Source organism: Tasmannia lanceolata, unplaced genomic scaffold (genome assembly GCF_043159265.1).
Source record: "Tasmannia lanceolata isolate RefF3 unplaced genomic scaffold, GAP_Taslan_0.1 ptg000015l, whole genome shotgun sequence".
Classification (NCBI taxonomy): Eukaryota; Viridiplantae; Streptophyta; class Magnoliopsida; order Canellales; family Winteraceae; genus Tasmannia; species Tasmannia lanceolata.
Window position 1 is genome coordinate 30,773,965 of NW_027518692.1, and position 15,579 is coordinate 30,789,543.

The 15,579-nt window shown below is 37.2% G+C and overlaps 1 protein-coding gene across 1 annotated transcript; it reads left to right on the forward strand.

The window, feature by feature from the left end:
* The first annotated feature begins 10,185 nt into the window (after positions 1-10,185).
* On the forward strand, positions 10,186-15,579 carry LOC143845401 (rac-like GTP-binding protein 2). Its single transcript, XM_077353723.1, has 8 exons — positions 10,186-10,472; positions 11,037-11,124; positions 11,236-11,345; positions 12,099-12,162; positions 12,293-12,357; positions 12,475-12,540; positions 12,887-12,993; positions 15,301-15,579. Exons 1-8 carry the CDS (start codon positions 10,374-10,376, stop codon positions 15,326-15,328), a joined length of 627 nt encoding a protein of 208 aa, XP_077209838.1. The 5' UTR covers positions 10,186-10,373; the 3' UTR covers positions 15,329-15,579.

The following is a 15,579-nucleotide window of genomic DNA, read 5'->3' on the forward strand; positions in this document are numbered from 1 at the left end:
TAGCTTGGTTAGCTGTTGTAGTCAACAAGGAGGTGACAAGGGTGGGATATGTGTAGACTTGTCTAGAGAAGATTAGGGGAATTTTGGTAGTGTGTTTGGTTAGATGTCAAAGGATGTGGAGAATGAAGGGGTGTCATTAACAGAATAAATAGTAGAAGAGAGAGAAAGAGGGAAAAAAGTAGTGATTACACATGACAAGACATATTCTACTCTTCTCCCCTCTAAAATCCACCAAAAACAAGGTTTTGCATTGGAAAAGTAAGAGAGGGGACAATCCCACCACATAGGCGTCACCGAAGCAAAAAGCTAATAATTATGTCTCTTCCATGTCTAGTAGTCCAATGAAATTTGAGCTAAAAATTGACAACCAAACAACATTTGGTATTTCATATTCCTAAAAATGTTCAGCCGTCTTCCTTGCTTTTTGCAACCAAACAGAGCCTAATGTTGGAGGATATACTTGTCTCCTTTTATGGTGGACGGTAGGCTAAGTTGCATGAGGTGGTGACATAACTTAAAAGGACAACCTTACGAGTTATGACCAAGGTTTTAAATTTCGGTCTCAGTACCTATTTCGGACCCCACCAAAATCCGAAATTCGGTACTAAGTTTCAAAATTTGGGACCAAAATTCCAAAATTTTGTAACATTTTTTTTTCTTTTTTTTAAATGCCATTTTCTCGAAATTTCCAAAATTCCGAATTTCGACCGAAATTTGGTATTTCGCGAAATATCAAATTTCGAGAAATTTCAGTTTCGGTCGAAATTTAAAACCATGGTTATGACTTATGACAAGGTAATCAACTTTCAACCATGGTGAAAACAGTTGCCAAGGAACGTCAATTGTTAAGTAAAATTCTTCACAATATCTCAACAATAGATGCCTAGTATGATCAGTTGCACCATAGAGGGCAATTAGATAGGAAAAAAGCTCACATTTTGGGGAAATCGAGCTCACATCCTTATCTTCTTGGGTATGTTGGTGTCTCTCTACTTTCCAAAGAAAATTCAAATTTTTCTAGCACCCTTTCTTTGAAATTGGAAAGTACTTCCAAAATGGGATTTCGTTTGGGAAATAAAAGACAAAGTGGTCTTCTCCTGTGTCACAAAATATGGTTTCCTCTTTAATTTCTAAACGAAATCCGGTTTTGCTAGAAGCCCTCTTTGACATTTTATTTTGATTCAAATGGGGTCTCTTTTAAGTCACAATAATAACCTTAAGTCTTAGAAATAAGTTTAACTTTAGATGAATGTTTTATCATGCTGCACCACAAAAAAGCCACCAGCAGTTTGGAGAGACTAACTGGGTAAGTGGGCATTTTAGTCATTGTCCATTAGTATGAAAACTTTGTGAAGTGATATATTCACCCTTTTCTGCCGTGGGCTACCCTCCATTAGCGTATTTATAACTCAGTGGTGGCCCAAGGAAGAAAAGGGGTGAATGTAACATTTCCAAAAAACTTTTTTGGTAGGTAAGCTAGGAGTGAACCTCCGGCCTTAAGTTTGAAGAACAAAGCCTTAACCAATTGAGCTAGAGGCTCAACTCCCACATTTCCCAAAACTTGTTAGAAAAGTTTCAATAAAAAGTTTTTTTTTTTTAAAGTAAATTTCAATAAAAAGTTGTAGTGTATAGGTAGACCTATCCTAATCTCCTATTATATAAAGAGTGGTTGCCGGGATTTATGTGGGAGAAAAAAAATCCAAGGAGATTGGTGGGAAAAAAAAGTCCTAGATGTATCCTGGTAAAATAAAAATCCCATGTTTGGTAGACCAGACTATGGTGGGAAAAAAAATAACTTTGTTTGGTTGCTTGAATTGTTGGGAAGAAAGAAAATTCTTCTGAAGCTTATTTTTGGTTCCGCGGATTATTTTGGGATGGGATGAAAAGGCAATCATTACAAGAGTGGGATTAAAAAAATTCATCACACAAGCAATCATTAAAAGAGTGGGATTAAAAAAATTCTAGTGCTAAAAGGCAACCAAACATGGGATGGGACCAAAATTTTACTAAAACTTCCTAGGACAATATTTTTACTGGCAACCAAACGGAGCAGGCTTTGAGAGCATATTGGGGTTTTCTCTGGGTGGTCCCTAATCTACTAGGGCAAGCCCTAGATTTAATTGATTTGAGCATCTGGACTTGGGTAGATTGCAAGATCTCTATAGCAATCCAAAGACGGTGAACACCGAGAATGTTTCAACTGTCAGATCGCACATGCATCGCATAGCAGCTCCATCTTCATCATGCCCAAAGGTAGGATTCATTTTTTCGCCTTAAGATTGAATTAAGCTAACTAGTCAATTTTATTAAAAGTTGGTTTAGCTTGACACTCTGCCTTCTTTACATTGCACACGTACTTAGAGGACCCAATCATAAGTTTTCCTAATATCTCTTGGCTATTGATATTTGTATCACCATGTTTTGATAATGACACAAACTCACGTTGTCTTTTCCTTTTTAATTGGTAGCAGAGAATTTTTGGGAATTGTAATAGTTTTTTTTTTGGTATGTTGAGATTGAACCTCCAACCTCTAGATTAAGAACAAAGCCTTGACCGCTGAGTTTGAGGCTTAATCCCATATTGTAATAGCTTTTGACAGTGGATTACATTATAAAAGACAAGCTGAGTTCGTGCCATAATCAAAACTTGGTGGTTCGAACATAAGTAACCTATCTCTCATGATGAAAATACTAAAAAGCCCCCCTAGCATCATGCACTAGTAATATGATAGTTTATATTGTTGACGGTCGTGTATGCGCTTGCAGCTCAAGATACAATGGGGCCTACATGGTTTGGGTGATCTAAACCATTCATTTGTTTTGGACTTAAATAGCATGTGCCTAGAAAATCTTCACCATAGGATGATCCTAACCCTCTGATTTAACATCCACAAATCTCCTATGGAGAAGATTTTCTAGGCACGCCCTATCTTAGTCCAGCAAATGAATGCTAAAGATCACCCAAACAATGTGGGTCCAATTGTATATTTAGGCTGCAAGTGCATGCACAGCCGTCCATCTTGTAAAATTTTCTTATTAATATAGGGTAGTGATAAATCGACCCCCTAATATCTTAAATCGACCCCCATCTCTCTCTCTCTCTCTAAGCACTGCCCCATATGGGGGTTGATTTAAGATATAAGGGGGTCGATTTATCACTGCCCTTAATATATTGTATGATGATCGGACCATTGATATAACTTCTGTTTTCGTGGGTCCAACAGCATTATGGTGGTGGGCCAACTTTGAACAAATGCAAGAGCGTTGGAAGTTGGATGATGCCATCTTTTTGCCATGATGTAGGTGCACAAACGTAGGTGAGTGTCAAACGTGAGTCAACCAAATACCATCAAGCTAAACCCTCTGTAGAATTTAGAGAAGATTTAACTAAACTTGGATGCATTTACAAGAGGATCAATGTGTGCTTATTAGAGCACTTACATGATAAACATGGAATGGAATCAAGATAATTCTAGAAGGAGATAATCCTAATCAAATCTACTTTCCTAATCTCTACTGTTTGCCTCTTCTAATCCACTTGCCTAATTTATCTGGTTGCCTCATTTATCTAACTTACCTAATCTACCTCCAAGGTGATTCAACGGTGAGATCTTAACCCAATCTAACCGATGGATCCCACAGATTCTAACAAGCCTTTTACTATAGTAAAAGTCTCATAACTCGAGGGATTTAGGCAACAGTTATCTCTAGAATTCAACCAAATCATAGGTAGACTTTACTCTACTTGAACATACCCTTCGACCCTGCCTCTTTCTACGTATAGGGGTACAATTTTGTTTTACCCCCATTGTACGAACGGTGGCTGGTGGCCTATGTTAGGATTGAGGTTTGTCATTTCTTATATGGCCTTTTCCTATAGCTCGTTTTGGCAGCCAATTGTAACGTGTTTTGGAGTGGCGACAACCCAGTCCACGACAAAAGCCAAACCCATATCGCTTTTCTTTTCGTAAGAAATGATATATTCGCCCCTCTGTTTTTACTTGCAACAGCTCCCTCTACTGTAAAAGAGTATTCATAAATACACTAGAAGGGCTGTCCAAAGTATTAAAAAAAAAAGGGGGGTGGCGGGGGGAGAATATATCACTCCAAAATTTTTTAAAACTCGGTGTGCCACTAACCAAACAGTGTAGATTAGCTGGCCTGGCATAGAGGTTCGTCGTTTCTTGTATAGCCTTTTCCGGGGTTTGGAAGTGATCAGTTGTAACATGTTCTCAAGTAGCGACAGCCTAAGTCATTAACAAAACCAAAACCCATATTGCCACTTTTTCCAACACATTTCTTTCCATGTTTTTAAACTCCTTGTTTTATGTAGGGATTTGCTAGGGTCCATTGCAGAAGGCATTTCGCTTATGGGCTGTTGCATGTTTTTATCCTTTTTTTAACTTTTCCTTCGACGTTCGTTCGTGTATTCGTTTGAAGAGCACATTTATTAGTATCTATTACCAAATGCTAGCAACATACGCAAACTCAACATCATTTAAAAATTCAAAGGTAAATCATATTCTACCATTGACGGCGTCGGCTATGTTGGAAATCATTCACAAATCCGTCGTTATTGTATCTTTATTTATGTTGCCTTATCTTGGATCTTCTTTGATGCAGGAGCATCCCCTGGAATCTCTACATTGGCCCTTCCATGCTCGTAGTACAGTAGTTTTAGCATTTGATGCATTAGCCTAGTGGTAGGTTGGTGAATTTGATCATTTTACATGTCTTTTGTGTCTTTTGGTTCAAGTAGGGGTAGTTTGGTTATTTTAGCATCACTCATGGTATTTTGGTCATTTGATATTAGTTAGGGGCATTATGGTCATTTTACTTTGTAATTGGCTATAAATAGCCATTCCCTCTCATTTGTAAATGGTTGTTGAGTTTGAAATTGAGTAGAGATTCTTTTTTTTTTTTTTGAGAGGTTTGGGAGAGTTCTCTCTTTTCATCTATCTTTGTTTTCTTTCTTGTGAAATTGGAAACAAGATTAGGTTTTTTCTAATCTTTTCTCCTTTTTCTTCACTTTATATCTTGTTTCATGCAAGATTTATCCCTGATTTTAGATTTCTTGCATCCCCTTGCAAGAATCGACACTTTCCATTGAAGATCCGATCCTTTCTCAAAGATCGATGAAGGTGCTTCCGCGGCCACCTACATCATTCTTCCCTTGTAAGAGTTGGCAATATCATAGCGCCGTCATGAAGCATTGGACATGTACCTCTTGATATGGTTGTGTACAAAACAGGAAATGATTTACCCTCTCCCTAGTCACGAACTATGTGCTTAACACATGCAAGTGCCTCTTACGTCTATACCTTCTATAAAACAACAGGCTAAGACTTTATCTATCTGCTTCTCAAACTGGTACATCGGTTCTTCGTTGATATGTTAAAATGCTTCTTCAATACACCGAAGGCACTTTCAATTTTATTTCGGCACAATGAATGCCTATGATTGAAGAGCTCATTAGGGGTGGAAGGCATGCGACCTCTTATATCATTGAGGTGGTATTGTGTGCTCCAATAAGGAGTGATGATATGGCGCAACAAAGGGAACTATGCATCAGCAAGATAATACTTTCCTATTAGAGGAAGAAAGAAATAAGTACATGAGTACCTTGATGTGTGCTAAACTATTGCCCTCAACATATCACACATAATATATTAAATGATATAACTGGAGGGCAAGGTATCCCATCGTCCTGTGATAGTGCATCTGCCAATATCCAAACCCTTAATACTTTCCTATTAGAGGAGGAAAGAAAGAAGTACATGCGTACCTTGAAGTGTGCTAAACTATTGCCCTCAACATATCAAACATAATATATTAAATGATATAACTGGAGGGCAAGGTATCCCATCGTCCCGTGATAGTGCATCTGCCAATATCCTAGAGTCGGATGCCAAACCCTTCCATCAAGCTAGGACGTAAGTGAATTTTAAATTGAAGTCATAGAAGTCCAATAATTTTGCGATAGTCATTGCTTTCGGCCACGAAACCTGGCTTCAAATTCACTTGAAACTTTAGCCAGGATGTGTTTACCGTCTATAGCACCGATGCAATGCTAGAATGACATATCTTCGTGTCATTCATCAATTAGGAATAAAAAAAAAAAGGATCATTTTTTCATGAACCACTAGTATATTGTACGTTGAAGTAGGGCATCCATTGTTGATTTTCCAGAATTTGCCTAGGAGTTTCACTTGTTGGAGGTGTGATGAACAGATGTTGCAAACTAATAATGGCTTTTGGAACCTTGTAAAATTACGTAGAAACGGTGGATCCTGAACTCCTAGTGTAAGCACGTATACTCTTAACCCTCTCATTGTGTGCTATAATGTGCAAGAAAATAACAACTTGCTCCTCGGCGGTACAATGAATCCTGTCTTCAAGGCTTCCCCTCTCTAAATATTTCAACAAATTGATGGTAACAATTGACATACATCCGTAGCAAGTGTCGAGAGGGTGACCCGACTGATGAAAGAATGATGTGTGAAGTAATTGCTCTCATATGGAGATGGTGCAATAAACTGTTCATGGCAGTATTGGCATAGTAGTAATAATACTGTTGCTGCAGACACTACTAAGGCTACTGCATGTATGATCAAATTATTCCTCCGTCTCAAATCATTCATCTGCCTCGAGTCATTCCTCACTGTCCTTCCGTTTGTAGGACAGAGAGGCATCCTACCGATTAGTGTTAAGATTAGTATGTGGAGATGGAAAAGCAATACACAGATCAAACCTAACAATCAATTACATCATCGCCAACTAGGCATTCAATCGGCGAGGCATTCAAGGCGCATGAATTCAAGACAATATTGTGCTAAGAAAGCAGGAAAAATGGTACATGTACTACCATAGTAACTAAATCATGCATAATAAAGGAGGAAGGAAACAGTCAAATCATTCACATACTAAGCGGAGAAGGAGACCTTTCAGTTATAGACTTATTGCTATAGATGTTCTGAATACTTTTGTTAGCCTTGCATGCTTGTAGAGGTTACTTTGCAGGTCGTTGTCATGTTCTGGGCTGTGGTAACGGTTCGGGGCGTGACAAACAGGTTACAGGGACATTTCATAAACAATTGATAGTCACTAATCCAAATCGTCAATGGTAAGGCATGATAAAACCATGGGAAATAAACAACTACAGAAAAGAACACATGCCTACTCATATATCTCATTTATACCTTGGAAGGGGAAAAAAAAAGAAATGCTCAATAACAATTAAGCTTATACTACATCAAATTTATTAAATATCACAAGAAATAAAAAATAGGCCACGAAATCGAAGGCAAAATAATGCACAAATAATCCATTTAATTCAACAGAAATGGAAGGTTAAAAAAAAAAGGAAATACTAATTCGGAAAGAAACAATAAATAGTACGTCCGCATTCAACTAAATAAAACAAGAGATAGAATCCGATAGAGATCTCATTTCTAGCTACTGAGTAGGTTAAAAAAAGAAAGAAAATAAGATCTAGCAATAACTAGAAGATAAGCACATCATGTTCAGCTATTTCTCAATCTCTCTGATCACCCCCCTTCTATATCCTCCGTTTGGATGCCGGAAGAGGAATGAGAAATGGAAAATATGATGTAGCTGACAAGGAGAAGAAAGGATATTCTCAACCCTGAGGTGGCAGGTTCGATTCCAGCTTACGTGCCAAAAAAAAAAGATGAAAGGATAAGAATAAGGAAGTGATATATCCACCCCTTTTGATCACCAGGAACACCCCCTGTCAGTGTTTATGGCAATCAGGGGCATTGAATTCTTCTGACATAAGTACAACAGCCCCTCTTTAGTCATTGATACACTGCAGGGGGTGTTCCTGGTGATCAAAAGGGGCGGATATATCACTTCCCTAAGAATATTGAGAAAATTTTCCGACGATTTTGCAAACATCTAGTGAGATTTCCTATGATTTTTGCAAGCATCCAGTGAGATTGCCTATGATTTTGCAAGCATCCAGTTTGATTTCCTATGATTTTACAAACATCTTGTGAGATCTTCAATGATCTTGCAAATATCTAGCGATATTTTCGACGATTTCTGCTTTGGGCGACATAAAGCCTCATGTCCTAAGTTAGGGATATGTTTGTCATTTCATAAATATAAAGAGTTTATTGTCATGAAATCGGTTATTAATTAATGTATTGAAAAGTTGATAAAAAAAAAAGGAGCTCTTTTCCAAGGGTTAATTTTTGAATTTGAGAAATGAAAAAAATTATCAAGCATTCTTCTATTAGATATTTAAATCCCACATGGAATCTTGTTCCTCAATCCTAATCATATGATCAAAGAAATTTTGTCAAATTTCCTTACATATTGATATGTTGGCATTACCATGTTTTGATAATTGCACTAACTCGTGTTTTTATTATTTAAACAGCTGTCAAAGCTTCATTTCACTGTAAAGCTCTATGTATAGTTGTATACTTCCTATATCTAGAAGGAGGATAGATCAAGTTTCATACTGATGGTTCAACTAAAAATAGCATATAATGTGGAAGTGTTCATGGCCATAACAACCAGCCTATTGTCATACTCTTTATTTAGGAATCCAGTTGTTATCGTGCCCGATATCTACACCTAATAATTGTATACTAAATGAAAGCTACTGGTTTCAGTTGTCCATACTATCCTCCTTGAGCATACATCATCTTTGGACTTTGGAGTACCCTTGTACTCGTAGTGCATAAAAATAGAACTTAGAATCATGCATGGAGGGTTATTTTTTCTTCCTCCCTGCATCATTATGTGAAGAGGAACGCTAAAGTGAAGGGCGCCCCTTGCAAAAACAAGCCGTAAGGGCGTCCCCGATAGAACCACTTTAGAAAGTGCATTTATAGTCATACTCAAGATGTAAAAGGTAAAGGAATAATAAATGCACTTTGGTGACATGGATCCAATGGGGCACCCTTGTGGCTTGTTTTTACAAGGGTGCCCTTTCGTTTAGCATTCCTCTTCTGTGAAAGAAGAAAAATGGGTTGCACGCCTCCCATGAATTTATTTTCTTAGTAAATTCATTGTTTGGCGGAATTACAAGTGGGGGCCACTTGTTTGATGATTCAAATCATCACTTGTTAGGCCTCCTGAAGGGTCAAAATTTTCACACACCAAACAATCCTAATTGTTCAATTAAGCCCTTTAAATATAGGGAATTGCTAACGTGCATCGCAAAAGGCATTTCGCAGCTAGTCTGTTGCACGTCAGACCAGCTACCTCGTGAATGAAGAGAACAGCTTCTGTCTCCATTATAGAGGTGGTTGATCTGACGTGCGACAGACAGCGAAAAACCTTTTGGAAATGCGGATCATCTCTATCAACATGTATTTTGTTATTCCTTATTTTATCAATGAAAATGCCGTTGCTATTAAAAATAGGGAATTGATCGAAAAGACGACACTAAATTCATCAATGAAGTCTTTATAAGTCAGATGATTAGGATAGTCCACTGTGTTATTATATCATATTTAGTAAGATCTGATAATTGCATCTAGGCTGTTAATTGCGATAGATTAGGAATCTAGCCAGTTAGGACATATTAAAATTAGGGAAGTGATATATCTGCCCCTTTTGATTACTTGGGACACCCAACAACACTGTACGTGGGCATCAGCGCCATTAAATCCTTCAGACGTCAAGTACATCAACCTCCTTTGTAGTCATTGATACACTGCTGCTGGTGTCCCTAGTGATCAAAAGGGGCGGATATATGAAGTATCATTTCTCTATACATATCATTATCTTCTCATTCTTATCCTTAATTGTTTTTAAGCATTGGTTATGGCTAATGTAAGCATCCAAGTTTACTAAGGTCTAGCAGAGGGATAATATCATAATAGCCTGGATTTTCCAATAGGAGGGCCCTACTCATATGAGATGGCTATGTGTATTAATTGATAAAGGCAGGGCTAATCTGGTCATATCCATATAAAGTGGAATCCGAGCACGCGTGTGAAAGTGTCATTTCCAAAGAGATACTCCGTAAAAATTTCTCATAAAACCAGGGTAGTTCAGATATTGTTGGGACTTGGGAGTTGTGGGATCCCAACGGGCAAAGGCAAAGCCGTTTGAGGTGTGGGTCCAACATTTCCGCTTTGTGCAATTCAAAAAATTTTCTGTTGGATTTGAAATTTATTGAGAATAGAAAGTTGCGGTCAGAGTGAAAGACACTTTGGCCCATTTCTAATTTATTCAGAGACCACCCTTTGACTCTCTCTCTCTCTCTCTTTTTATCTTATTTCACTCTTCTTCTTCTATTTGTGTCCTTTTTCTTTGAACCCACCAGACAAAAATAGAAGCTCTAATTTTTTTGTTACTACTAAGGCTTCTTCTCACCATAATAGTTTTTGAGAATGAGTGTTTCAAAGTTCATTAAATGTGTGACTGTTGGAGATGGAGCTGTTGGGAAAACCTGCATGCTCATCTGTTATACAAGCAACAAGTTCCCAACTGTAAGATTATTTAAGACCCATATCATAAAAACCAATTTTCTGTCCTTGATTTTCCTTTTTTTTTGTTTATTTTGGGGTTTCTACTAATGGGTTTTACCTGTCCTGTCCTGTTTTTTTTTTTTTTGTGGGGGATTTTTTTTGTTAATGTTTGTTTCCTTTTCTTGGGTTTTGGTTTCAAAGCTTGGGCTCCATATGCATATTTTTATTCTATGTGATTTTCTTGAGTTTTTCCTTTGTCTTGAGCTTCTGTTTTATGCACCTTCTGAAAAGTTTCCTATCTATTTCAATTTAGTTGTTAGATTTGCTATATAATTTTTTTTTTTTTTTTTTGGGTTCATATAGAGTTTGCTAACAAACTATCATTTTTTTTGTTTCTTTTTCTTGTTTAGGAATTTCATCTGCGTTTTGCTTCTTTCTTATTGTTCATTTATTAGTATGCTATTTTGCTTTATGCATTTATTTTACCTCAAACTTTAAGTCTCTTTTCCTTCTTTTTTTTGTTCTTCTTTTTCCTGAGAATCTTGTATGCTTAAATGTCATACTCATTTTTTGTTTTATGGGCAGGATTATGTGCCTACTGTTTTTGACAACTTCAGTGCTAATGTTTCTGTGGATGGGAACATTGTAAACTTAGGGCTTTGGGATACTGCAGGTATGGGGTCTGTTTAAATGATTTGTAGGCAGCATATTAAGGCTTATGACGGGTTCCCTTTTTCTCTTTATGTTGCCCTTTATTTATCTGCTGGCTATGTTCAATTTATAGGCCAAGAAGATTACAGCAGACTAAGGCCGCTGAGTTATAGGGGAGCTGATGTATTTGTTTTGTCTTTCTCTTTACTCAGTAGAGCAAGCTATGAGAATGTTCTCAAGAAGGTACTCACCCATTGTCTGTTTTTCTTTTCCTTCCTTTAGGTTTTGTCTATGTTTGGAGAATGTTTTAAACAAATGGGTCATTTTCTTTTCAAAATTAAAAACCCTAAAACCACAAGATCTTTTGCTTGTCTGGTTTGTGCTTTTCTTGATTAATCTGTTGAGAAGGTCCTGACCAGTCCAACTTAGGCCCACGTTTGGCAGCCATGAAATTTCTTTCCATGGAACATTAGTTTAACCATTGATGGGAGAGTGGGAGAGGTACAGAATTGAGAGGTTACGCATGAGGAGAGGGTGAGAAGTAGCTGAAAAAAAGGGGAAAGAACAAATATACTCAAAATAGAGTTTTTCCCCTATTTTTCAACCACTTAGTAAACTAATGTTCCATGAAAAAAAAATTCATGGCTGCCAAACATGGGCTAAGTCTTTCTGTTTTATTGCATTTTATATTTTTGTTGTGGATATGTTTGGGTTATGTATGAATAATTGACTCATTTTGTTGAATCTAAAGCCTAAAATCTGAATGTGTTTAGATGTCGGGATTTGTGCTTTTCTTATTATGTATTTTAAGAAGCCACCTTTCAAATACTCTCATGTTTTTTATTTTTTTCAATGGTTGTTGTTGCCATGTTTCGGTAAATGGGTCGTATCAATGTTCAAATCAAAGCTGGAAACTTCGAGAGTCTATGTCTGTCTATTTGAGCTTTACTAGATTTAGTACTTTAATAAATGATTGTTTCTTTTGTTGTTAATTAGTGGATGCCCGAACTCCGTCGGTTTGCTCCCAATGTTCCAATTGTTCTTGTTGGAACAAAGTTAGGTGCGTAAACGATCTGATATGTCTGCACAGTAGCTCAATATTCACAGCAAACGAAATATATTGTAGGGATATAAGCAAGACATATATGTACTCCACAATTTTAATAGTTTCAATGATTTCTTAATCTCAGATCTTCGTGATGACAAAGGATATCTGGCCGACCATGTGGGTTCTGTTTCTATAACGTCTGCTCAAGTAAGCAGTGTTTATTTTTATCCTTTGCTACTTAATTTGTTAGATTATCTGTCATCTAGCATGTGGGTTTTTGAACTAATTTGAGATTATGAATCCATATATGATATGCATCTTCAGGGAGAGGAGCTTAGGAAGCAAATTGGTGCCGCAGCTTATATCGAATGCAGTTCTAAAACTCAACAGGTACATAGTTTTTCTTAACTAATGCAAATATTTTGAAACAACAAAAGATTTTCAAGGTCTTTTTCTGCCTCATTCTTTTGACCTTTAACATAGAAATTGTCAAACAGAGTTCTTATATTGATGCTGAAATGTGTAATGCAACTAATTTTGAATGTAACTATGGTTACCTGATACTTTCTTATTTTGCTTGAATAGAATGTCAAAGCTGTTTTGCAACTAATTTTGAATGTGACTATGGTTACCTGATACTTTCTTATTTTGCTTTAATAGAATGTCAAAGCTGTTTTGCAACTAATTTTGAATGCAACTATGGTTACCTGATACTTTTTTTATTTTGCTTGAATAGAATGTCAAAGCTGTCTTTGATACTGCTATCAAGGTTGTTCTTCAACCTCCTAGAAGGAAGGAGATGGCCAAGAAGAAAAGACGAAGCAGTCCTGGTTGTTCAATTATGTAAGTGATGAACTCATTTAGAACTCGTGTTTTTTTTTTTTTTGAATGGTAATTAATGACTCATGGTTCAATTAATGAATCTTAAATTAAAAGAAAAAGTATTTTTTTACTGGGGATTTGTTTCCAACTTTTTTTCCTTTTTGTCTAGAAGATGAAACAAAATCTCCCTCCACTTTTTTGAACTTTCCTTGAATTCCTTTACAGAGCTCCTCATTGAAAACTCCTATAGGTGTAACTCTTCTTGGTATTGTGAGATTGCTTTCTCTATTTTCTTGCTATAAGCTTGATGATTCTTTCTGATTGATGAAAATGCTGTGGGTTTCAAATGAAGAGAATTTTTGGATTTTGAGGTACTGATAAAGAACCAGAGGAATGTCATTAAATGAATCAGCTCACTCCTACAATCATCATAAAAAACGATACAAAATGGATCTGATAAAGAACATTCAGTGGTTGATTCAGCAAGAAACAATATATGAATGGGCAAAAGGCTGTAAGGCAGATGATCTTATAGGAGTGAGCTGATTCATTAAATGAATGGACACAAAAAAAGGTATCTAGAAACTGCACACATATGCCCCTTTCAATAAACCTGTAGCAGGAATTGCTTGTACGTTAAATTCTATTGACAGAAAGCAATAACCTTGTTCCGATGCAGATATCAATTCTGTTCAATTCAGGTAGTTCTTGCTATATTTGTTCATCCGCCTTCTGCCTTTTCATACCTATATTATGGAAACTCTATAGATCAGAGGGCTAGGATGATCATCCTATGGAAATGAATTTTTGGACACAACCTATTTACGTTGTGGCCCATCACATGGACGGTTTGGATCATCCTTATAGTGTGGTCTGTACAATACTTTTTGAAAAATAGGGGACTATAAGGGCTTACACCATAATTCTCTTTTTTGCTTCCGATGCAGATATCAATTCTGTTCAATTCAGTAGTTCTTGCTGTATTTGTTCATCCGCCTTCCACCTTTTCATACCTTATTAGGTCTATTGTCTTCACTTCCTTCTCTAGCTTGCATTAAATCCTCATAAATTCTGAGGGCCTCTGTAACTCCAGTCGGGGATGGATTTATATTGGTACATCCAATGGTTGTTAGGCTACATAGATTTTGATGACTAGTACCAAACTCAAAATCCTGAACTGTTGAAAATCCAGTCTTTAAAAACACGGATGTGGGGCACGGAACGCGGCTGAAGAAAATCCTAGTTGACTCGGCACGACGTGGTCAAGTACTTGGTTGATGCGGCTGGAGTACTAGGTTGATGCGGTCATAATTCGGGAGAGTGGAAGGAGGTTAAGGTTTTATTGACTCTCTAGGGCAAAATGCGGTACGCTTATGCGGTGCAATGCGGAATGTGGCCAAGGTAAAAGGGAGTCGGCTCGGACGCACGGGGGGGGGGGTGTGGTTTGGTTTAAAACTATTTACTACAGGCAGAAGTTCCTAAGGCCATGTATGTTAGGCTACTTAGATTTTGATGACTAGCACCCAACTCAAGTTCCTGTACTGTTGAACATCTCTAATCTACTTAGTACAGAGAAATACCCAAGGCCATGTTTGGCAACCATGAAACATTTTTTCATGGAATACTAGCATACAGAGTGTTGAGAAAGGAAAAATAAGGAAAAATGGAAAGGGGGGAGAGAGAGTAGGAGGATAGAATTAAGAGGGCATGAGTGAGGAGATGGTGCAAAGTGTCTGAAAAATAAGGAAACAAAAACACTATTTTGAGAAGAGTTTTTGTTTTCCCTGTTTTTTTCAGCCACTTCTCACCCTCTCCTCACTCATTCCCTCTTAATTCTTCCTCTCCTCTCCCCTCCCCCTCCCCCCACCCTCCTTGGCCCTCTCCCACCACTTGATAAACTAGTATTACATGGAAAAAACTTGCATGGCTGCCAAACGTGGTCTAAAGTAATGTAGTACCCTCCTTGGCCCTCTCCCACCACTTGATAAACTAGTATTCCATGGAAAAAACTTGCATGGCTGCCAAACGTGGTCTAAAGTAATATAGTGTAAAGTGTAATGATCTGGTGCAAGAATCAACACATGGATTTTTTACTTTTAAAGGATCTTGAACATTTGAAAGTGCTGCCACTGTTTGGAAATCATCATTATTGTACCATCATTTGTGAATCCAATAAGATTAAGCTATGGTTCTTGAACCATCATTTTTTCTTAAATTTTTTATTGTGACATCTTTATGTTTCTCTTTTTATTGAATGTGTCATCTTTGCAAGACATTGTACTTTTGCAGCTTTAAATTTCTACTGACTCAGTTCTTCTATTTCTGCAGGAATATCATGTGTGGATCCTCCTTTTGAGTTGGATTGCATTTTGTGAATGCCGTTTGGTGTCCCAAGCATGTTTTACATCTGAAGTGTTGGCATGAACTGATGAATTTCCCTCTCTAATGTTTGTTATTACAGCAACAACACCTTTCTGTTGCATTTTCATTTCTCCCATGACCCTGAAAAAAATAATTTAGAGGAATTTTTTCTTCTCTCCTGCTCTTGATCAAGAAATTGCTTGTTCTGTTTATTAATGCAAGAAGTTTGATATGATCTGTTTCTCA